This window comes from Apis laboriosa, unplaced genomic scaffold, assembly GCF_014066325.1.
Source record: "Apis laboriosa isolate Shangri-la unplaced genomic scaffold, ASM1406632v1 scaffold79_cov154, whole genome shotgun sequence".
NCBI classification, from domain to species: domain Eukaryota; kingdom Metazoa; phylum Arthropoda; class Insecta; order Hymenoptera; family Apidae; genus Apis; species Apis laboriosa.
The window spans coordinates 433,500-454,611 of NW_025224475.1; the positions used below are offsets into that span (position 1 = coordinate 433,500).

At 40.0% G+C, this 21,112-nt stretch overlaps 1 protein-coding gene across 2 annotated transcripts; it reads right to left on the bottom strand.

The window, feature by feature from the left end:
* Positions 1 to 8,176: 8,176 nt before the first annotated feature.
* LOC122719514 (glycine receptor subunit alpha-4) lies at positions 8,177 to 19,890 on the bottom strand. 2 transcript variants are annotated; one of them, XM_043945414.1, is made up of 9 exons: positions 19,380 to 19,890; positions 18,810 to 18,885; positions 18,131 to 18,262; positions 15,462 to 15,636; positions 14,296 to 14,522; positions 14,122 to 14,204; positions 13,179 to 13,490; positions 12,023 to 12,228; positions 8,177 to 8,735 (listed from the first exon to the last, which is right to left on the bottom strand). In XM_043945414.1, the coding sequence occupies exons 2-9, from the start codon at positions 18,881 to 18,883 to the stop codon at positions 8,559 to 8,561; spliced, it is 1,386 nt and encodes a 461-aa protein (XP_043801349.1). In that variant the 5' UTR covers positions 18,884 to 18,885; positions 19,380 to 19,890; the 3' UTR covers positions 8,177 to 8,558. The 2 variants fall into 2 exon arrangements, with proteins under 2 accessions (XP_043801349.1, XP_043801350.1); XM_043945415.1 differs by lacking the exon at positions 18,131 to 18,262.
* Between the last annotated feature and the right edge of the window lie 1,222 nt (positions 19,891 to 21,112).

Sequence of the window (21,112 nt, forward strand, 5' to 3'; positions counted from 1 at the left end):
TTTTTTTTTTTTTCTTTATTCCTTCTTTTTCCTCCTCATTTTTCTTTTTGGTGCACGAGAAATACGAGAAGATCGAGGGAACACGCGAGATCGAGAAGAAGCGAGGATTATGAATAACGAGTCTTTCAATTCAAACTACCGTACTGCCAATTTTTCCGATGCGACGCGTAAATAACTTTAATAAAAGAGTTTAAGGCGAGGCGAACAGCCGCGACGAGCGATACGATTCGCGTCCAAACGCGCTCGTCCGACCTTCGTTCGTTTTCTTTCGTCGCTCCGAAGTCCTGACGGAGGACTGTTCCGCGTTGTATCATCAGGAGGGATGACGTGCCACGGAGGGTTCCACTTTTCGTGAACGAAGAATTTTCTATCATCATTTTTTTTTTTTTCCTATTATTTTCTTTTTCCAACAAGAATTGAGGATTTTGCAGCGAGAGAAAAAATTTTTGAATCATTATACGTATGATATTCCCCTCTTTCCAAAAGAAATATATATTGTCTGGTGTAAAATAAACGGAATGATTTATCGTGGATTTTGGATTGTTTTGCGTAACAAAAGAGAACCTGGATTCGGATCTGTTTTCTTACAGAAAACATTTTTAATAATAATAATAAAAAATTAAATCGATAAGATTACGTATTTTATCGTTAACAGAGATAATTTTTGTGATATTTTGAGAAAATTACAATAACGATTTATTAACCATTGTGTGGAAAAAAACCAATTATTTCCAATAATTAATATTTTATCTAATATATCGAAGCAATAATAATTCCACAACTGTTACGCTATAAATGAATCCGTTCCCCCTTCGCTGCAAGATCCTCGATTCATTCACACGATAAATTAAACCCGAATAAAATCTCCGAAAAATCTCGTTTGGGTGGGGATCGATTATTCTATTCGAATGGAACGAGAAGAACAATGGGAAAGAACTGCTTTCACCTCGCATAATCGTTGGAAAAACCAACCAAAGGATTTTCCTTTCCTTCCCTTCCTCCCTTCAACGGGTCAATGGGGAAAAGGAAGTCAATGAACCAGTCACAAGCGCGAGGCGAATTCGATCGGTCGAACCGTTTCCGCTTTGTTTCCGCGCCGAAAAGCGTCACCCTCCGCGTCGCCGATCCCTCGTCCGACCCTCTTGCTTTTTGCATCGTGAACGGGGAAGAGGGAGGGGGGAGGAAAAAAAAGCGATCCTTTTGTAATCAGGACACCGTCCACAGGACCTGCGAGCGTAGCAGGATCGACCATTGTTCCTGACACGCTCGATTCGTGATTGCGATTCGACACCGGGAGATCGAGCTTGCGTTCGAGATTCTACACACCGCCAATTAACCGCCATCTTGTCATTTCTTCCGCGAAATTTTCGCGGTGGATCGAAGGAGAGTTCTTCATCCTCCGCGATGATGGAAGCGTTGAGAAACAGAAAATGAATGGGAAATGTGAATTGGTGAACGTGAACGAGTTCGAAGAATCGAAGAATCGTGTATCGATCTGTTGCCTTAAAACGATAATACGTAATACTGAGATGGATTGATAATGGATTATTGATGCGAAAGTGGAAGAAAAAGAAATTATGCAATTTTGAAAGTTGCTTATTAAATTTTATTAGATATTTTATCTCGTAGAATTATTAATGATTTATAAGTTTTTAGTGAGTTTTTTATCTTTTTATCATTTTTTATTCTCGATTCGAATTCGAAGGTTTGATCGAATTAAATTAGGAACAGTGTTTAAACGATCTGCAATTTTGAAAATTGCTTATTAAATTTTATTAGATATTTTATCTCGTAGAATTATTAATGATTTATTTAGTGAGTTTTTTTATCTTTTTATCATTTTTTATTCTCGATTCGAATTCGAAGGTTTGATCGAATTAAATTAGGAACAGTGTTTAAACGATCTGCAATTTTGAAAGTTGCTTATCGTAAATTTTATTAGATATTTTATCTCGTAGAATTATTAATGATTTATTTAGTGAATTTTTTTATCTTATTATCATTTTTTATTCTCGATTCGAATTCGAAGGTTTGATCGAATTAAATTAGGAACAGTGTTTAAACGATCTGCAATTTTGAAAGTTGCTTATCGTAAATTTTATTAGATATTTTATCTCGTAAAATTATTAATGATTTATAAGTTTTTAGTGAGTTTTTTATCTTTTTATTATTTTTTATTCTCGATTCGAATTCGAAGGTTTGATCGAATTAAATTAGGAACAGTGTTTAAACGATCTGTTCTTTCGAGTTGTTACTTTTCATTTTTCCTCGATAATTATAAATTAGATAGATTTCTTGGTGTATCGTAAGTGTATATTCGCGATAAACATTCTAAACACGCGTCACACGTTTCTAGCCACGTGTGCCTCGAACGTACAAACCCGCATATAGTTTCTCAACGCATCTAGGTCAGAATCAATCACAAAATCGCGTCTCCCGGTCGGTAACTAGACAGTTATGTAATCAAGCGACGTATAATCGAGGTAGAGGCGAGATCAGATTTGACGATTCGAGGATCGTCCATAACTACGGGGAGCACGTAATTCGTCGACCATATTTCCTCGTTATTTATGTATATTTTTCTTAAAACGATCGAAAAGGGGGTCGCTTCTCTTTTGAACCTTTTTTTTTAATCTCGTAACTCGTACGAATTTTAAACAAACGTTGAATCTTTGAAATCGATTCGAATTTTCAAATTTTCGCGCGCAACGGACGTTCGTCGAATCGCGAGAACAAGGACGAGAAAAAAATGGCGGCAAGTTCGAAAGGAAAGCGATCGCCTTGGCTGTAGCCCCGTGTAAAGAGATATATAAAAAAAAAAAAAAAATTACAAAGATGAAACTCGAAGAGGAAGAAGAAGAAACGTACGTAATAGGATGTTCGTCGAACTGTATTGCGCGTATGTCTAGTTTCCGATGTATTTTAGTTTGATAAGCGGGGAAAATTGTCTCTCCGATCAGAGGCTCGGGGTTACGCACCGTGTTATCGATCATACTTGGCAATAACGATATTTTTAATCGTACAACTGTAAAAAAAAAAAAAGAGAGAGAAGCAAAGGAGTGAAGAGAACGGAGAGAAAGAGATAATTAAAAAAAAAAAACAAAGGAGAGAAAAAATCTATATATATAAATAAATGAATAAATAAATGAATAAATAAATAAATAAATATACGTACGTAATAAGTGGACGGAAAGGTGTATGAAAGAAAATTTGAAAAGGTAGTTGGAAAGAAGAATTATCGACAGCGGTCAAGCGCCAGCACGTTGTAACAAGTACACCCGATAGTTGTAACTAGAAAAGGGGTGAAGACGTTTTAGCCGATGGTGTTGTCCGTCTTCGGTAGCTTCCACGCCTTACTCTCAAAAGTGAAAAAAAAAAAAAAAAAAAAAAAAAAAAAAAAAANAAAAAAAAAAAAAAAAAAAAAAAAAAAAAGAAAAAAATAAATTAAAATTCATTATTTAACACGTTCTACGATCCTTCTTCATTTAACGCGAGATATTCAGAATTTCATTATTCTCTACTTTGTACCCTTGACGCCAAGATTGACGAGTGAGAAAAAGAAAGAAAGGAAGAAAGAAAGAAAAATATGTCCAAAATTTTCCAACGTTTTTTTTTTCAACACGGCATCCCAAATCACTCCAAGTTCCAACTTCCATTTCAACCCGAACTTAACCACTGTCATAAAGGTGTCGTTGAACTTTCCACGATCCGTCGATTCGAATCGCATATATAACATTTCCTGTCGAATTCGTTCCCAACTCCACTGAACCGTGCCCTCGAAAAGAAAACACGGGATTAATTGATGTTTGCCGAACGACAGCCGCAAAGGCAGTGACGGGTGGCGGTGGCGCGTCCACGCCGGAAATTGATTCGTATTTGCGCGAGCATCGACAGCAGGACGTGCTCGTTAGCCGATTCGAAAACGAGTTGACACGATGTTTGGCCGCGGCGCGAAACGTTTTATATTATCCCGGCATATTTATGGCTGTTTTCGGTTTTATCGGTGGACACCCGATCGCGCATCACTTTTTCAACACGAATCACGGTTGTTGGGTCGCTTTATTTCCGGAACATCGGTCAAGGACGCGTCGATATATCGGGCCAGGGTTTAAATTGGAAAGTGAACGATGGAACCGACGCCTGGTTTCCTATACCTTCCTGTACCTTCCCTATCGATCGAAGCGATAGATGGATAGATTTCGCCTCGGAGATTTACTCTGAAATTTCAACGCCATCATCCGAAGGGGGACGATCGAGTGTTCCCTTCCTTTTAAATAAATTCAAGTCGTGAATCGGTGGACGGTAAGCGTTTGTTGGCTAATTTCGTCCGAACTATTCAGGAACGGACGGTTTCTATAGGTGGAGATGTGGTGAGATCTGGATCTGGGTCACCGTGTCGAATATAATATTTTTAAGGAAACCGGTCGAAATTTCCCTTGGCGCGGATTCGGTTGATAATAGAGCGCCCTTTCCTTACCTCATCCTCGTGGATTTTAATTGAGACGGGTTCTTCTCCCGGATTATTTGACTGACAGAGACAGAGATTTTCGGGGGGTAATCTTCTCTCGCTCGAGTCGGTTCGATTTCGAATTCGTTTATTCATATTTTTCGACGTGGGACGCTCGAATATTCCGGAAGCAAAAGTGTAATTATTTCACTGTCTCCGGTTGCACGCCCGCCTCGACTCCGCCGGAATCCATTAACGATCGGTGTGCTTCTCGTTAACAAGATTGTCGACAGAAAGTCGATAGTTAATTACGCAAACGAAGGGATCTTGTTAAAGATGGGCCACCTTCTGTCCTCGATGCCTCTAAATCTCGATCGATCTCCGATCGATTTCTCTCACGGACTTTATAATTCCCTACTTTAGCTTCTCCTTATTAACTTTTCTTTAAAGGGGCAATCGTCGCAAGGAGGGGAGGATTAGAATGAAAGAGATACGGGAGATATATTTTTAATAAGATTGTAAAGAATTTAGAAAAAAGGGAGGGGAGAAAAGAACGGCTTTCGCGATTCGTTATTTGATTATCGAAAGATTAAGTTAAAGCGAAATATCTCAAAGTTATTTCTTCGTCTTTAATTACCATATAGAAATTAAATTAATGAAGGAAAAGAAAAAAAGGAAATAGGAAATTAAAAAAGGAAAGAAGCAAGAAATTTGAATAGATTTTTTTTCGCTCGACGATCGACAAACGAGTTGAATTAAAAAGAAATACTAAAGAAAGGGGAGAGGGGATATATTCTTTAAAAATAAAGAAAGAAGGAAAGAGAGAGAGAGAAAAAAAAAGGAAAGGAAAAAGAGGGTATAATTTGCATCGCCACCATTTGACATGGGCCACCGGAAGGGATTAAGGGGGTAAATCCGCGAGGGAGTGTTAAATCGTGGGAACGAGGGATCGACTTGTCCGCGTAAACAGAGGGGAAGAAGAAGCGGAGCGCGGGGATGAGGCAGACGAAAGTATCTTTCTATCTCTAGATACAAAGGCTCTCTCAGAATAAAATGGCATGATTAAAAACTCTCATAGAACGGAACACTCTTTTTTTTTCTTTTTTTTTTTTACACATACACACGTGGACGCGGCATTGTCGCAGTCGTTTCCGGTGTTCCAAGCTCTTTCATCGCGTCGATTCTTTTCGTTTTCTCTCTCTCTCTCTCTCTCTCTCTCTCTCTCTCTGTCTGTCTCTCTCTCCAAATAAAAACGAGCCATCGGATGGATGGAGACAAGGCGAGTGACAAGGATGGACAGAGGTGAAGATCTAAAGAAAGAAAGAGAGACGGAGAGAGAGAGAGAGAGAGAGTTAGATCGGTCTACAAAGGCCGACGTTTTCAAGATGAAATAACCTCAAGTGGCGGCGCGTGTTAACTGAAAACAGTCAAACGAATCTTTACACCGTTTGAATCTTTTCGATTTTCCACGGAATTTAGAAGCGAGAACATTGACGCCATTCACACTTATTTTAACGCGTTTTTATCAGGGATCAAAGGGAAATACGTAAGAAATGGAAAGAGATTCGATACGAAAACCGAATATACGCGATATTATTCGATATTACACACAAATATCAAGATCTTCAATTACCTTATTAGAAGAATATTAACAGCATCTGTTAACTACATTTGGACTGATTCGATCGTTTGGAAGAATCGAAAATGAATTTGGCACGTGGAAACGAGAACCGATTGAAAACCGTTTAAAAACCTATTTAAAAAAAGGAGCGTTTCTTTGGGATTATTAAAGCGTCACCAAGAGAGAGATATCGTATGGAGGAGGGAGGAGAGGGGAGGGAGAGGCGAAAAGAGTCGACGACGCGTTGTTTTAATTAAGCGGAGGAAAAAAAAGTGGAACATCTTTTGGAGGCAGCGTGTTCCATGTCTCGCGACAGAAAGAGAGAGAGAGAGAGAGAGGGGGGGGGGAGGGGGAGAGGCATTCGGTCGCGTCACAATTACGCCACCTTACGTGCGGATTTAATTATTCTCGGCGAGCAACCGGAGCCAGGCCGTATGTACGTTCCAATTAATTACTGCTGGTCGTTTACTGGCGAGATTCTCGTCACTGCTAAAAGTACCGTAATCCAAAAGGGGTCGACTGTACAAGGGAAATGACGTTGGTCCTTTATCGTTATTCCTCCAAGTTTTCTCTGTGAAACTCCTTTCACCTCCCCGTGACACCTTGCGAGATCACCAAAGTGTGGACTCCTTCCTTCTCGATAGTAGCCTCGTTAGTGGAAACGTTTTTATTTCCATCAATTTTTCTTTTTTTTTTTTTTTCTTTTCCCTCGTGCAATCACGTAATCGACAGTGTTTCGCCAACAAAAATGTTTGTCCAACCAAACTTTTTTCCTCCGTACATCCTCGCCTTGAATCATCGACCCGTGCAAGGATGGCGTTAGTCGGGCGTTAGTTCGCCCTCCTCGAAACCTAGGGGGATGGAACGGTCTGCTGGAAAGTTTACTTTCTCGATTTCAGAGAATCAGGTATTTACTCGAGATATATATTTTAATAATCTCTGTCTTTAAAAGCTTTTTTTTCTTTTTTGATTATTTATTTAGACCAGGATCGAGAAATATTTTATTTATATCTTTTGATTGATAAACAGTTTTAAGAATTTTTCTTTTCTTTTTCTTCTTCTTCTTCTTCTTCTTCTTTTTTTTTTTTGTTTTAATACACCGATTTTTATTAAAATATGATTAAGTTAAAGTTTGTCCAAGAATTTAGACTCTCTAGGTGACGATGCACGAGGATATGCAAGAGAGCTGCAGGATCCCAGCAGGATCCGAGGAGAGGAAGAAGAAGAAGAAGAAGAAGAAGAAGAAGAAGAAGAAGAAGAAGAGGACGCGAGAGAAGACAGGAATGGCGGAGGGGAGAGGGCAATTGTTTGTTATATAAACCGTATATAAAAAGCTCTCTATCGGCTGCTGAAAGAATAAATAAGCTGCCTCGTAAAGCTCCTCGTCGTCGTCTTTTTCATTCCTCCCCGTTCCGGCCAACCCTTCCTCGTTTGCAGTTTATTACACAGCGGGGGAGGGGAAACGATCCTCTTTCTCTCTCTTTACGTGTTTATACTCCGTTTATTTGTCTTTTAAAGTCTGCCGTCGTACACAACGAACGAAACTCGTTTCTGCGTAATCACGATCCGAACGTTCACGCGAGCGGCCGTTTTTTTTTTTTTTTTTTTCCTTTTTTTCGTTTTGTTAAAAACAACCTTACCTACAAGATTTCGAAACGGATCGCATGCGGTAAGCCTATAAAAATTTATAAATCGTAATCGCGTCTTATCAATTTTCAATCGTTCCATTTTAGCGAAGGTGACCTCCTTACCTCGCGTAAGAAGAGATTCGAATCCCATTTATTTCATCCTTTTCCCCAATCGCGTGTCAACGTTTGGATAATCATTATGTGTAACCATAAATTGACGAGAAACGAGCGTGGCTGAGCGATCGTGTGAACGTTCCGTGAAAGGTATGTATCTGTGTATGTATGTACGTACGTATTATCTATCGTAGCAAAACTCGAAGGAGACAACGAGTAAGTAAGTAAAGGGTAGATTAAATCGTGGAATGGACGAACGGAAATCTCGTGGAAGATTTTCGTTCAACGATGGCAAAGAATACGATTCGTGTCGTGAAGAGGGGGTGAGTACACAATACGTTCAATTCGATATATTACGTAAAGTAATAATCTTAAACGCGAATCTTAACAGGTAAATATTACGATTAATTAATCATTTCGTAGACGGTTGCGTGTTTCTCTATATAATTATATATAAAAGGCGCTGGAAATTCTTCTAGCAGATTCGAATAGAAAAACCGCCTTCGTTTCGTTCGATTCTTTGCTTAATCGCTCGTTCCCACGGAGCGATTATCGATTATTCTTCAAGAAGGAACACCTCACTTATTTTCCTTGTGTTGATTGCTGCGATTTGCACACAATCAATTCTAATCGCCGAAGACGGCAAAGATCGAAACGAGAGGCAATAGTTTGCAGAGACAGGTCGATCGAACGGATCCAACGATTCCTCCTCGCGTCGTTTCTTGCATCCTTGATTCAGACAGACGTTCTACAGGAAGGTGCTCCAGTAGACCACGTTCAAGATGAGGAAGGAGAACGGAAAGAAGAATCTGGACACCTTGTCGATGTAGATCGCAGTCGCTCGACCCTGGCAGCAGGTGTCGTATTGAACGGTCGCGGGCCTGACCGGGCTTCTGTTCCTCTCCGAATCGTTCCTCATAGGTGTCTGTCGGGAGAATCAACAATTGGCGATGAATAAATCATCCGCGAGAATTTTCTCCATTCGAAGAGATGGAAGAGTTCAATTTGAGGAAAAGGGGACAATTTTTACGGGATCGATGCAGGGGTAGATCGAGGGTATTTTGGCAGGAAGGGGAAGGATAAATTTTTTAGCGAAAAATAAGCGCACAGAGTTGTATAACGGAGTTTGAAATAACGCAATTACAGCGGCGTGGTCAATTCGTTGGTTGATGTAATAAATTATTAAGCGGGCCGTAAAAGCACGCGTTTCGAATTTCTAGCAAAGCATCGGACCCCGTTGTAGTACAAGAGGGGTGGCTCGAATGAAATTTAAATTAATCTCGGCCTCCTCGGGTTCATGTCTTATTCAAGGCACGCGAGACAATCTTTCTTTCCCCGTCCCCCAAGTGCACGCGCCACTTTCCAGAAATGGAAACTTCCCTTCTGCGATACGTAACATTTTTCCTCGAGGTTTACCTTCGTCATTTTGCAATTTAAAAAAAGCATTTCCGACAATTCGTAACTCTCATATTTCCCTTTAAAATAGGAAGTAATAAATAAAGATTTAAAATTTTCAACTTTTAATCTTTCTTTCAGGAGGATTGATCAATTTTTATTATTCCACGATTTTATATTTCTAATTTTTTTTTTTTTCTTTTTAGCTCGTCGGGGATTTTTCTAAACGGTTCGATCATATGTTATAATTCGACGAGATTCGAAAAAGCGTCGAGAGAGAAAGATCCATTTCGTTTGGACCGAGTTTCCGCCAAGTTGTTGGCCGAGCGAGTTTGAAAACTTCTCACTTTACTCACCCGGGACGAACTAATTTCGCCTCGCAAGATAATGTTTGTTCCTCTGCCTCGCGAATGGAAAACGCATCTTTTCGCGGCGATTCGCCATTTTCACGCGCGATTATCTTTCTTTTTCCGTTTCTCTTTCTCCTTTTTAAACCGTCTCGAATGAAAAGTAAAAAATTATTTTCGCTTCGAGGAGAACCGAACAAAGGACTCCTCTTCTTATACAACAATATTTCGTTTCGTTTTGTTTTCCATATAAAAATTGCGCGCAATGAATGAATGATCGCGTGGATAATTAGGTCACCGTTTGTCGATGATACTTTGATAAAGTTCGATAAACTTAGTTGGTTCAAAGTAATAGTAAAAATTTAAGATTCAACTCACATTCCCTTCGATCCTTTTCAAACCGTTCTCGAAACCGTACCGTTCTCGTTTAACGTCGTAATTTTAATTTGATGAAACGAAACCATGTTTTTTCTGCGAAGGGACGAGTCTTGTAAATTGTAAAAATTCTTCGCCCGTGGAACGTCGAGAGAGAAAATCGTCGACTCGATCACGATCCGTGAACCGTGAAAGCTAAACGTTTGCGCAGTTTTCGAGGGCAGGTTACACGCATACACACGGAAGCATAAAAAATTCAGAGTTCCAGTTCCATGAAAAATTCACGACGTTGACGATAGTAGCATTAAACAGTAGTGTGCGCTATAATTTCGAGCGATCGTGTTTCGATATTAGCTTCGAATTAATATTTAGAACCGAACGTTGACGTTTATGTGAAAAATTCAAAACGAGAGTTAATTTCCACGCTGGATCGAATCGATACTGAGAGGAGAGAATGCATGCATTTCTTGAATCCGCGGAAAATTTTAAATTGAAATTATTCTCCTTTCGTAGAAAATTCTTTATTATCGTCGAGGATAGATATTTATATTTCATATAAAATTCAAAAATCATGGTCACAATATAAAAGATATCGTTGTTATTCTCGATTCTCGATATAGAAACATAAATTTGTCATAAATCGTTACAAATCGTGTTAAATATATACGGAAACCGTTCGTTATATATCGTATTAATTATTCATTCATTATACATTAACATCGAAAGAATCACAAAATTCAAATTAGCCTCGTGTTATTATATCATTATTATTATTATTCCATAATATCATTTAATATGATATAAATACGCATAAATCAACACCGAGTCGAATGCAAACACCTATTCCATTATTACAATACATTATCCAAAAACAAAGAGCGGTATAAATAAGATAAAAACATACATTCAAACGAATTTTCTTCCCTTTCGCGCGATGATACCTTTTTTCAAATTATTCCACCATAAAAATATCCTATATATAAAAAAAAAATTGAAAAAGAACCTATTTATCAATTTTCCATTCCCCTTCCTCCTCATCTTTTATTTTTTGATTTCGAGTCAAGTTTTTGCATACCGCGGAAAGTCGGCGGAAATCGACTTTCGTGGAACCAGCGCGTTAATTAAAGTCGCGACACTTTCGGCCCGCTGAATTTTCTAAGTGTGTCAGGTGTTGCCAGAATATAGTCACGCGAATATATCGGGTGTGCCCTTTTTCTCGACCGTCGTTTTATTATTCGTTATTTATCTTTCGCGTTAAACGATCGAGTTCCAAGAAACTTTAAAAAAGTAAAAAAAAGAAGAGAGTTCGTTCTCTTTCCCCCCTCACCTTTTCCTCCCCTTCTTAACTTCGTTCTCCTCTTTACGTCTTTCGTCTCTTTACGTTTTTTTTTTTTCCAGAGGCGGAGAAGAAACTCTGCTCCATCAATTTTTCCAACCATCCCCGCAACTCGGCTATTTATTATTACCCTCCTCGAGTCGGGTTCAGGAACGCTTAACCCTTACTAATTGTAAGTTCGAGATGCATAATTCTTTGGGTAAATGGGAAACGAGAACGCGTTGCCGCATGAATTACCTCGCGCAAACCACTCCTCTCTCCTTCTCTCTCTCTCTCTGTCCTCTATTTTTTCCCCGGTTTTTCCGCAAATTTTCCCTCCTTTCACGCCGGGGATCATTTGTGCCGTCGCCATTTTCCATTCCCCCGTTCGACATTTCCGCGATAATTAACGACAACGCGAATTTATAACCTTCCACGAGGCAGGAGTGAAACATGATATTTTTACACGCGTTCCTGCTTAATTTGATATTGGCCCGAGTTTTTTTTTTTTTTTTTTTTAATTTACGATCGACGTACAAACACTGGTTGTTGCACGCTTCCTATTTTTCTCCTATGTTTCTCATACTCTGGCAACCAGTTATACTGTTTACGATTAATTTTTGACAGGTTGCCAGAAAAAAAGAAAAATGATAAAATAGGTATTTTTTTTTTTTTTTTAAAGAAATTCGGAGACGTTCTAGTTTGTCTTACGCGTTTATACGAAGAACGGAGGGATTAATGGATTGGAAAAATGGAAGATTAAGTTAAGATTACTCGTACTTTGAACTCGTCGATGGCTTCTCTCAGATCTTCGTCCGAGTAGCCCTTCATCGCCTTGGTGGCAACCGGCCCCATGTAATTGTTCACCACGGCGAATTCCATGAGCGAGAGGAACACGAACACGCTGCACGAGGACATCCACACGTCGATGGCCTTCACGTAGGAGACGGGCGGCAGTGATTGCTGAGACTGCGTGTTCTGAGTCGCTGTAAATCGAGCAATTAATAAACATTTCTCGCCCGTTTGATTTACGTTCCTGGTATTTCAACGTTGCACAAGTTTATAGATTCTAGTTTGAGAGCATCAATTTTAATGTAAATATTATACATTAAACAGAGAATACACGCTTTTCGACGATTTGACGCACATTCGACAATCGTAAATCGAGCAGAGATCTTCTTCCAAACTTTAAACGCATTTCAATTCCACGATTTAAACACACCTCGTTATTTCGGATGTTGTTTAAAAAAAAACGCGTTTCCTCCTCTTCATGCTTCCCGATTCATTTCAATTCGAAAGCAGTTTTGAAAGAAGCTCGATCCAACCTCGATTACGGCTCGTTACGAATTAAAACGAGAAGAAAGATAAACGAGATAAAAGAATAAAAACAAAAGAAGAAGAACAAAAGAAGAAAAAAGAAGAAGAAAAAAAGAAAAGAAAAGATGTATAAAAAGAATGTAAGATCTAGAAAGTCCTGAGAATAGTTTCTATTAGCGCTCTACCTGTTGCTCGGATATCTCATATCCACATGGAATATCAAATTCTCCAATTCGATGCATCCTCCAAGATACTCTATCTAGATATTAATATTCCAATTCAAATTCTTTATATATATCTTGTTCGATTGTCAACGAATTCAACCTACTCAACAACTATTCTTTCGCATTTTGAAAATGCATGATTCATTTACAGATATCCATCTCATCCTCGCTCATCGAGTAAGAAAAATAAAAAAATTTCAAAAATTGGAAATTTAAGCTTTCCACGACCAGCTTTCCAATATTCGATTACTCAGATCAGAATTGAACTCGAGTCAAACAAGTTTAAAAAATCGTTTGGATGATTTTCGATCGATCGGATCGAAGGGCGGAGGAAATTTCCACTTCGAATCGATCGATCCGCGGCGGGAACGAAATCGCAGGCGCGACGACCTTACCGAGGGTCAGCAGTGACGTCACACCGAGGGTGACCCGGGCCGGGATCGCCTCGGGTTTGATCCAGAACGCGATCCAGGACATGACCACGATCAGCGCGGACGGTATGTACGTGTGGAACAGGTGATAACCGAGCCTGCGCCGAAGGTTGAACACTATCTGGATGCAGGTGAAGTTGCCTGTCGAGTATTCGATCGTGCAGTCGGTCGTGTAATTGTTCGAGATGTCCAGCTGGGGTAGCTCGATCTCTGGATTCACCACCAGGGGGTCGGTCATGTTCCATATGAACACCAGATCCTGGGTGGTGTGCGACACTGAAAGCAATCGTTTTTTCGACTCAAAGTTGTGTGCAAGATGTATCTTCATGTTCTGTCGATCCCTCGTGTACGGTTATAGTGATACGTTTATGGTGGAAATTGGATGTTTCGTGCGTCAGGAAGGAAGGGGGATCGATCGATAGTTTTGTATATATGATTATTCGAATAATGGAAGTTTCGGGGTTTGTTTGGTAGTTTGTCGTAGATTTGGATAATTTGAAATTGGAGAAGATCTATTTGCCTGTCACGGCATTCTACATTAATAATTCAATGTTCGATTAATGTGTATGTATGCGAGTAGATTGTGGCAATTTATCTTGGTAAATTGTAGAGTCTTTATGCGAGTTGGATTAATAAATTATAATATCGAAATCGGCAATAATTTTGTTTCGTGACGAAACGATTGTGAGTATGTAGATTATAAGCAATTTTTTTATTAAGTGAAATCGGTCTTTAAATATTTTAGTATTTTTTTCGTTTCTTTAAATATAAGTTCGATATAATAACAGAGAAAATTTTTGAATCATTGAAAGAGATACCTTTCTAATATCAATTGTACTCACAAATTTTCGAGCGAATTTCTTTGTAAGATTAGTGACTGGTTGAATCAAAAAGTAAGAATACGTACAACTTTCGATCATCATTGAGCAAATTTGAGTATCGTGGGGGTAGGACTCGAACTTCATCGCGCAGGAGAGGACGAGTGTCAATCTAGAGAGAAACGAGAAAGATCGATATTAAACAGATGAGAGCATAAGGATTAATCATAGGAAAAATCGAAGGGCGAAATATTCGATCTTACTTCGACATGTAAAGCAAGGTTTTGTCGTGATACAACCAAAGATAATGATTCGGTATCGACATCTCGTGGAAGGTGACCTTCTTCGCGTTCTTGAAGAAGCAATCAGGCCTCCAGATATTGTGCAGCCAGTCTACGTCCAATATTCTGTAATCCTCGGACATGTTCTCCGGAAGTCGTAGTCTAGAATCCCGCCAACTTTGCGCCAGAAATATATCCGCAACGTACGTCTGCAAATATAAATAACATTTATTTTCATTTATCTTCGAAAATGCGATCGAGATGGCGATTGAATTCCATTGGCAAGAAAATATTCGATTAATCTTTGAAAGAAGAATAACTTTTCTAAAATTATATGAAATAACTCGAGTCTCTTTCTTTCCTTTTTCTTTTTTTTAAGAAAGAATTAATTTATTATATGAAGAAAATAATCGCAAGATTTGAGAAACAAGCATCGAAAGATGTTAAAATGTGTGTAGATTTTAAAGAATAATGGAATATTTTCTATGGGGATCGTATAATTCGAACTATATTTTTTACAACACATGATGTAATCGAAAACATACGTATTCGATTCATTATTCAATGCATTTCAAAGAAAATACGTATTAAAGCAAACACTTATTAATTCGTTATTATTGAAATTATCATATTACAGTTTCAATTATTACCACGAATTTACTTGTTCTCTGAAAGAATCACAGGTTTCGCGGGGCGCGAAAACCGGAATAATTTAATTTGAATCGGGTGTAAAAAGCGGCCGGTTATAAATCGATTTTAATTCAATAAGCGCCGACCATCATCGCGTCTTATCCTCATCCCGGTTCATCCCGTCTCGTTCCGCTAATCTCTCAAACGTTTCACATCCGACCGAAACGAGGGGTTTTAAATAAAACACGCCCGTGCAACCCGTGCACGCCTCGTTGGTCCAATTTGCATACGCAGCTTAAAAAAAAAAAAAAAAAAAACGAAAACGAAAACGAGTTTGGCTCGGTTGGAACTCGCGAGATTCCACACACTTTCGAAAGGTGCGAAACGTCGCAGCCAACCGTGTCGCTTGTCAACTCTCTTTTCACCCTCTCCACTCGCCCCCATTCACCCTGCCCTCGAGGAAGAAGCGTGCACGCTTGGGTGTTAATTAAACGAAAGCACGACCCATGCGAAATTACCATGGATTCCTCGTTTATGGAGTCGATGCTGAGCACCGTCACGTGGAAGTAGACGATGGTAGGCTGGCCCAGGAACTTGGGCGCCCTGTGCTTGTCGTACAGCTTCGGGTTCAAAGGGAGGATGTCCTTGAGAGACAAAGAGGACTCCTTTCTCCCGTACTCGAGATCCGACTCCCTGGAAAAAAAAGACAGAGAAGCGAGGAGAAGCGAGGCTGAGGATGGAGATTAATTTCTCGCGCTTTGCCCACGCGGGGCAACCGTGCTCGATTCATTATGGTCGAGACATGCATATTCATAAGATTGTGATTCGTGAAAATGATGATTCTGTAAAGTATTTCGGTTTTCTTTTTTTCGCGCTGTAATTTTTCTCTTCTCTCGTGATCGAGATCGTGGTTAATCGAGAATCGTGATTTTTAAAATTATCGTCACTTGCTTGTAGATAATTTCCATTTTCACGATTCTCGTGATCGTGTTCTTTCGTGTAATTTTGTGTTTCGAGTGTATATCTTATCTTTCGTTTAATTTTATCGATGAAAATTAAGAGGTTATATTGACTCGTGACGGATTGTACGAAATTTTATTTATCGTTGTACTTTTTTTTTTTTCTTCTCTCTTCCCATGATTACGAACGATAACGAATGTCCTATCTCCAGTTTAATTTCATTACGTTATCTTTCATCTCTGATCGTTAACAGATACTCTCGTATTGATTTCCGAACAACTTGTCCGTCTCTTCTTGAGTTTCAACGCGACGAGAAAGAACAATTTCGTACATGTCTGTTTGTATATTTATAGAATATGCTAATCGAGGCAACGTATGTAATCGTTTTTCACGACCTCGACATTTTCCCATGTTCGCTCGCGTTTAAATTTTTCCTCTGCATTATTTCGAACCGTACGTATTAGCTACTTCTTTATGTATAGAATATGGTAATTGCGTGTAAAATGTTCGAGAAAAGAAAAGTGCAAACTCGCCCCTCTTTGAACGCCAAACCTCTAAAATCGTGTGTTTCCCCTATTTCGTTATATCGAAGCCAAAATTATTTACATCGAGCCTAAATAAATTATTCTAAATGAATGTTGTCCAAATAAAAATACCGAATGCGTAGAAACCGCATTTGAAATATATATATATATATATATTTTTTGAAATCATGCTCGAGTAAAATATTTTTATGAAAAAAAGAAAAAAGAAAGGGGAGAGGGGAGGGGAGTGGAGGGAAACTCAAATATTAATCCAGAGTTGAATTACACAGTATATTTTCCAGACGGATATTACACCGATATCCACACATTTCTAAAGATAAACATTTAATATTTATTTTCATCTCTCTTCCTAAAATTTCTATTTTTCAGTTCCCCGCAATCTTTTCCCCGACTCGTAATGTTGTAACCACGATTATCGAGCAGGGAAAGGAATTATCACGACTCAACGTTGAGGATCCTTCGTTATTCGTTACACGATATCCCCTAATATATCCACGATGAGTTATTTTTCATCGCGAAAATATCGGATAGGGAGATCGGTGGGGGAGAGATCGGGGGCAAAGGAAGTCCACGAACGGTGTGGCGGGCTCTAAAATATTGGCGCGATTCCGATGAAACAGCAATATCGCAGAAGCCATAATAGGTCTTCGTGCTTGGCACACCTCCGGCCGAGATACGTGTGTTCCTTACATGCGGACATTTTAATATGCTAACCTACGACCTCTGAATCCGGTTTCCCCGAGAATTTCCAAATCCTCCTTCGACGCGCAATTATTTACAACCCCTCTCTCAGCCGATTTACAGCTCTCGATCTTTCTTCAGAGACCTCGTCGTCTCTCGATCGTGATGCTGCCCGCCCTTTTGGATCTTTGCTTTCTTTGGATCTTTGATCTATGGGATGATATTATAGATAGAGGAGAATATATAGGGGGAGGGATGGATCAAGTTTTGAGGGAATTTCGAGGTTTTGTAAGTACGGACGAAGTAGGTAGTTGGGTATCAGCAGATCTAAATTTTCTCTTGGTCGATGAATGATTACCTTACGAACGTGTTAATGGTGGTTTCGAAGAGTGTAAATTATTCGAATTAGAAGAGGGAATGGAAGAATGATAGTAATATCGATTATCGATTATAAGTGGGGTGATAAAGGGATGGGTTCGCGCGATCGACGTTTATTTATCCGGGAATACGACTCGAGTGGATTGGCGATTCAAATGAATCGTGGCGTTTTATAGCGTCGTAAAAACCGATAATCCACGTAGACTTTTCAGAAATCTTCAATTTCTTCTCGGTCGACGTCGATCGATCGCGGGATACCTCTATGGGATCGGCCATAATACTATCGATATTTCTGTTTGTCGAGCAAACGCCTAACCGGGAGAAAAAAAAGAAATAAAAAAAGAATAGAGAGATAAATAAAGGAGTTAAAGGCGATAGTTTAATGAAAACTGTGTTCTTTGTGTTTGCAGAAAGAGATTTTCGCGAAGATCGAATTAAACGTTTCGAATAAGGAGAAATTAAGAAAGAGATAGAGTTTTGTGCGGAGAAGAAAGAGAAGAAGAGAAGGTGGGATATTTGAAGAAAGAATTAGAGAGATAAAGAAAGAGAGAGAGAGAGAGAGAGAAAGAAAGAAAGAGAGAGATCGAAATTTGTTTAATGATGTCGATCATATGATGCGTTACCTTTCGATCTTGGGAAAAAAACGGTACCCTCGCTTTCTCGCCGAAAGTCGAAACGTACTGGACGATAGGCTATCGACTTTAATATGCCAGCCTTCGACCTCCGTGGAAAGTACCGGTTCGCATATTTCCTCGCTGAAACTCGACAGAGTCGCGGATGATGCTGAGGCAGCCTCTATCCTCGCCATAATTTGCAATCAGAACGAATTTACCGCGATACTTTTCCTATATTTTCTCCCCCCACCCCTTTTTCTCGTATTATTTTAACATCCAAGAATTAAAATAAGGATTCTATTCGTTCTATTCGAGTCGTAAAAATATAAAATTTCTATGATAAACAACACACGTGAAATTTCGTATTATTATTTTCCACGTGTATCGTGTTACATTCATTATCATCGATACGAAATTATATCGTTGTTATTAACGACAGAAAGAAAATTAAAAAAAAAATGACGATCTCTTCGAAAATGTTTCACGATGTACGTCTATTCGTTCTTTTTGCAAGGTAGGCCGGTGTATCGTCCTCCAGAAAAAAAAAAAAAAGGACATAGAAGGAGAACAGAAAAACTCGAGAGATTTCGATCGATGGATCGATCGAGCCCGATCGAGGCTAATCTCGAGCATCCTGCTCCCCGGTATTCGCGGCTCCTATAGCTTTCGAACATGTTCGCCTACTCACGGAAAGTGTAGGGCCGCCATGTCAAAGAGCGTGCACAGGTAGTAGCATAATATCAGCAGAGAGTGTCTCTTCATTCCTGAAACAGAATGATGATGAAAATGAAGTACCGTGAAATGGATGAAGGGAGGAAAGGGTCGAAGTCGTAATTTCGAAAAATATTTCCATTCGAAATTTCGAAATGAATCCTCCTCGACTAAGGCAATGAAACCCTTACGGGGGGAGGAGAGGGGTTGTCGGCAACGCACGAGGATATTTAGGTCGACGTTGTTTAAACTTGGTCGCTCCCCCTCCACCCTTCTAATTCTTTCCACGAGAAAAAGATCGGTCAGCAGCGCGCTCCGAATTGCGAGAATATTTCTAACCTCTGATATAATAAAAAGGGAGAGTGTGAGTGATTGAAAAAAGTTTATCGAGTCGAGTCGATTCTTCGAAAGAAACTTGATTAATTATCACTGGGAGAAAGTTAACGAAGAAAGAGATCCACGAAAGTGGTTCAACGAAGCGGGACATGCATATATGTCCTCGAGAAACGAGGCAAAGTTCGAAGAATCGTACGATCGATCGACTCACCGATCAGCTGCACATTCTACCGTGTCCGATCCTCTTTGTCCAATCGTGCAGCTCTCCGAATCCCCTCGTGAACCACTCCAGAATTCCTTATCGCGACACCGCGGCCAGCTTATCGGCCCACCAGCCGCATCAGCCGCAACTTCCCTCGAATATCCATCAAAGTCGGTGGCCGGTGCGCGTTACGTCGATCTGCGACAGTCGCCTCGATCCTCGAACGAGGATCATCGGAAGGGGAGATTCTCGATCGGGATCTACGAATATTCCTATCGAATCGTCCCTCCTCTTCGCGTTCCACGTCTTGCGTACACCAAATATTTATTTCGTGTACGTGCAATCGGATGGAGAAACGAGATTGGTGGACGACCAATCTCGAGATTTGTGAGAAAGAAGTGAGAAGAGGTATCAAGATACCTCCCGTAGAAATTCACCGGTGGCCAATTTCGGGGCCACGATCCGCGGAGGAAACCCTAGCAAGGATCGGGGACACGACGCGACTCTTATCGGCGAAGGGTTGATTCGCCACTCGGCCACTGGCCACTGGCGGGGCTTGCTGGTTCTGTAAACCACCCAGTCGGTCGCTGCCTCTAAGCCAATTTGCCTATCGACTAACTGATTAAGCCCTACTCTCTTTCATCGTGGTGGACGTGCACGCCCGACCGATGTGTGTGCACGCCGTCCACGTTGCCCTGCGTGAGAGTGTCTTGTCCGTGCGCGAGGAGGGCGGCTTCGTGTGTCCCGTATGAAGAGTCTATACGAGCATTGTTTCCGCCACGAGATACGATTATAGGGTGCGGGCACGAAGATGCGGTTGATTCACGGATTTGTCCAAGAGGAGGAATTAGAATTCCTCCTCTCCTTTTCCTTTCCTTTCCTTTTCTTTCTTTCTTTTTCTCGCGATCTGATGGGTAACGATACTTCACTTCTCTTTTTGTATGTATATATATATATATATTGCTACCTCGTTTCGCTCAACTTGCACAACTCTAATTACATAACGCAATAATGCAACGTCGTGGTGTGGTAACGATAGAAGCAACGATAGAGGACATTATACCATTCGTGTGGTGGAAAGATTGCGAAGAAATGTTCTTTATTTTTCTATATCGGAAAAAATCTTGTAGTTTATTTTTCATCGGATTAAACGTTCTTTGCTGTTATAAATATTTTAAATTTCTCGACAAGGCATTTGTCACAGGATGTTTTCACGGAACGAGATATAAGAAAGTTTCTTTCCACTTCGATCGAAGAAACATTTTCGAAATATTTCAATGGATAAAAATAACGGGGAACAGTTTATTAATCAGAGAATAGAGAATAAACATTTTATTTTACAATCACACGCTTGGCGGATTATGATGAAGGAAATTCTTATCGTACCGTGGACGTTCGGACGGCACCGTTATTCCGGATGGTCCACCACCGCAAATGGAACATCCGAGTTCCGCTCAAAGAGATTCTATTTAAAGGGTGGATGTTTAACAAGCTATTCAACGTTCCTCGCGCGTCTAATGGCAAAGAGAATAATCGGATGCTCCACTTCCGACAAACACAACACCCGATGCAAAATCCTTTGAGGATTCCATCAACGCGTCTTACCTCCCCCCCCTCCTCCCCTCCCCTCTCGAATTTCTCTCCAGGACTCTCTTAACCTAGCGCGAGAGTAATAAAATCTGCCCGTCGTCGTCCCCCCCTCCCCCCGCCGGCTCTTCGTGAACTTTGGATTAACTTTTGCC

Excerpts from the sequence above, each read along its gene's own strand:
- LOC122719514 (XM_043945414.1), bottom strand. The coding sequence starts at position 18,883 with ATGAAGAGACACTCTCTGCTGATATTATGCTACTACCTGTGCACGCTC. Across the intron at positions 14,205-14,295 it reads ACCTTGCTTTACATGTCGAA|ATTGACACTCGTCCTCTCCT; the intron begins GTAAGATCGAAT and ends GTTTCTCTCTAG. Across the intron at positions 8,736-12,022 it reads AAGCCATCGACGAGTTCAAA|ACACCTATGAGGAACGATTC; the intron begins GTACGAGTAATC and ends TTCTCCCGACAG.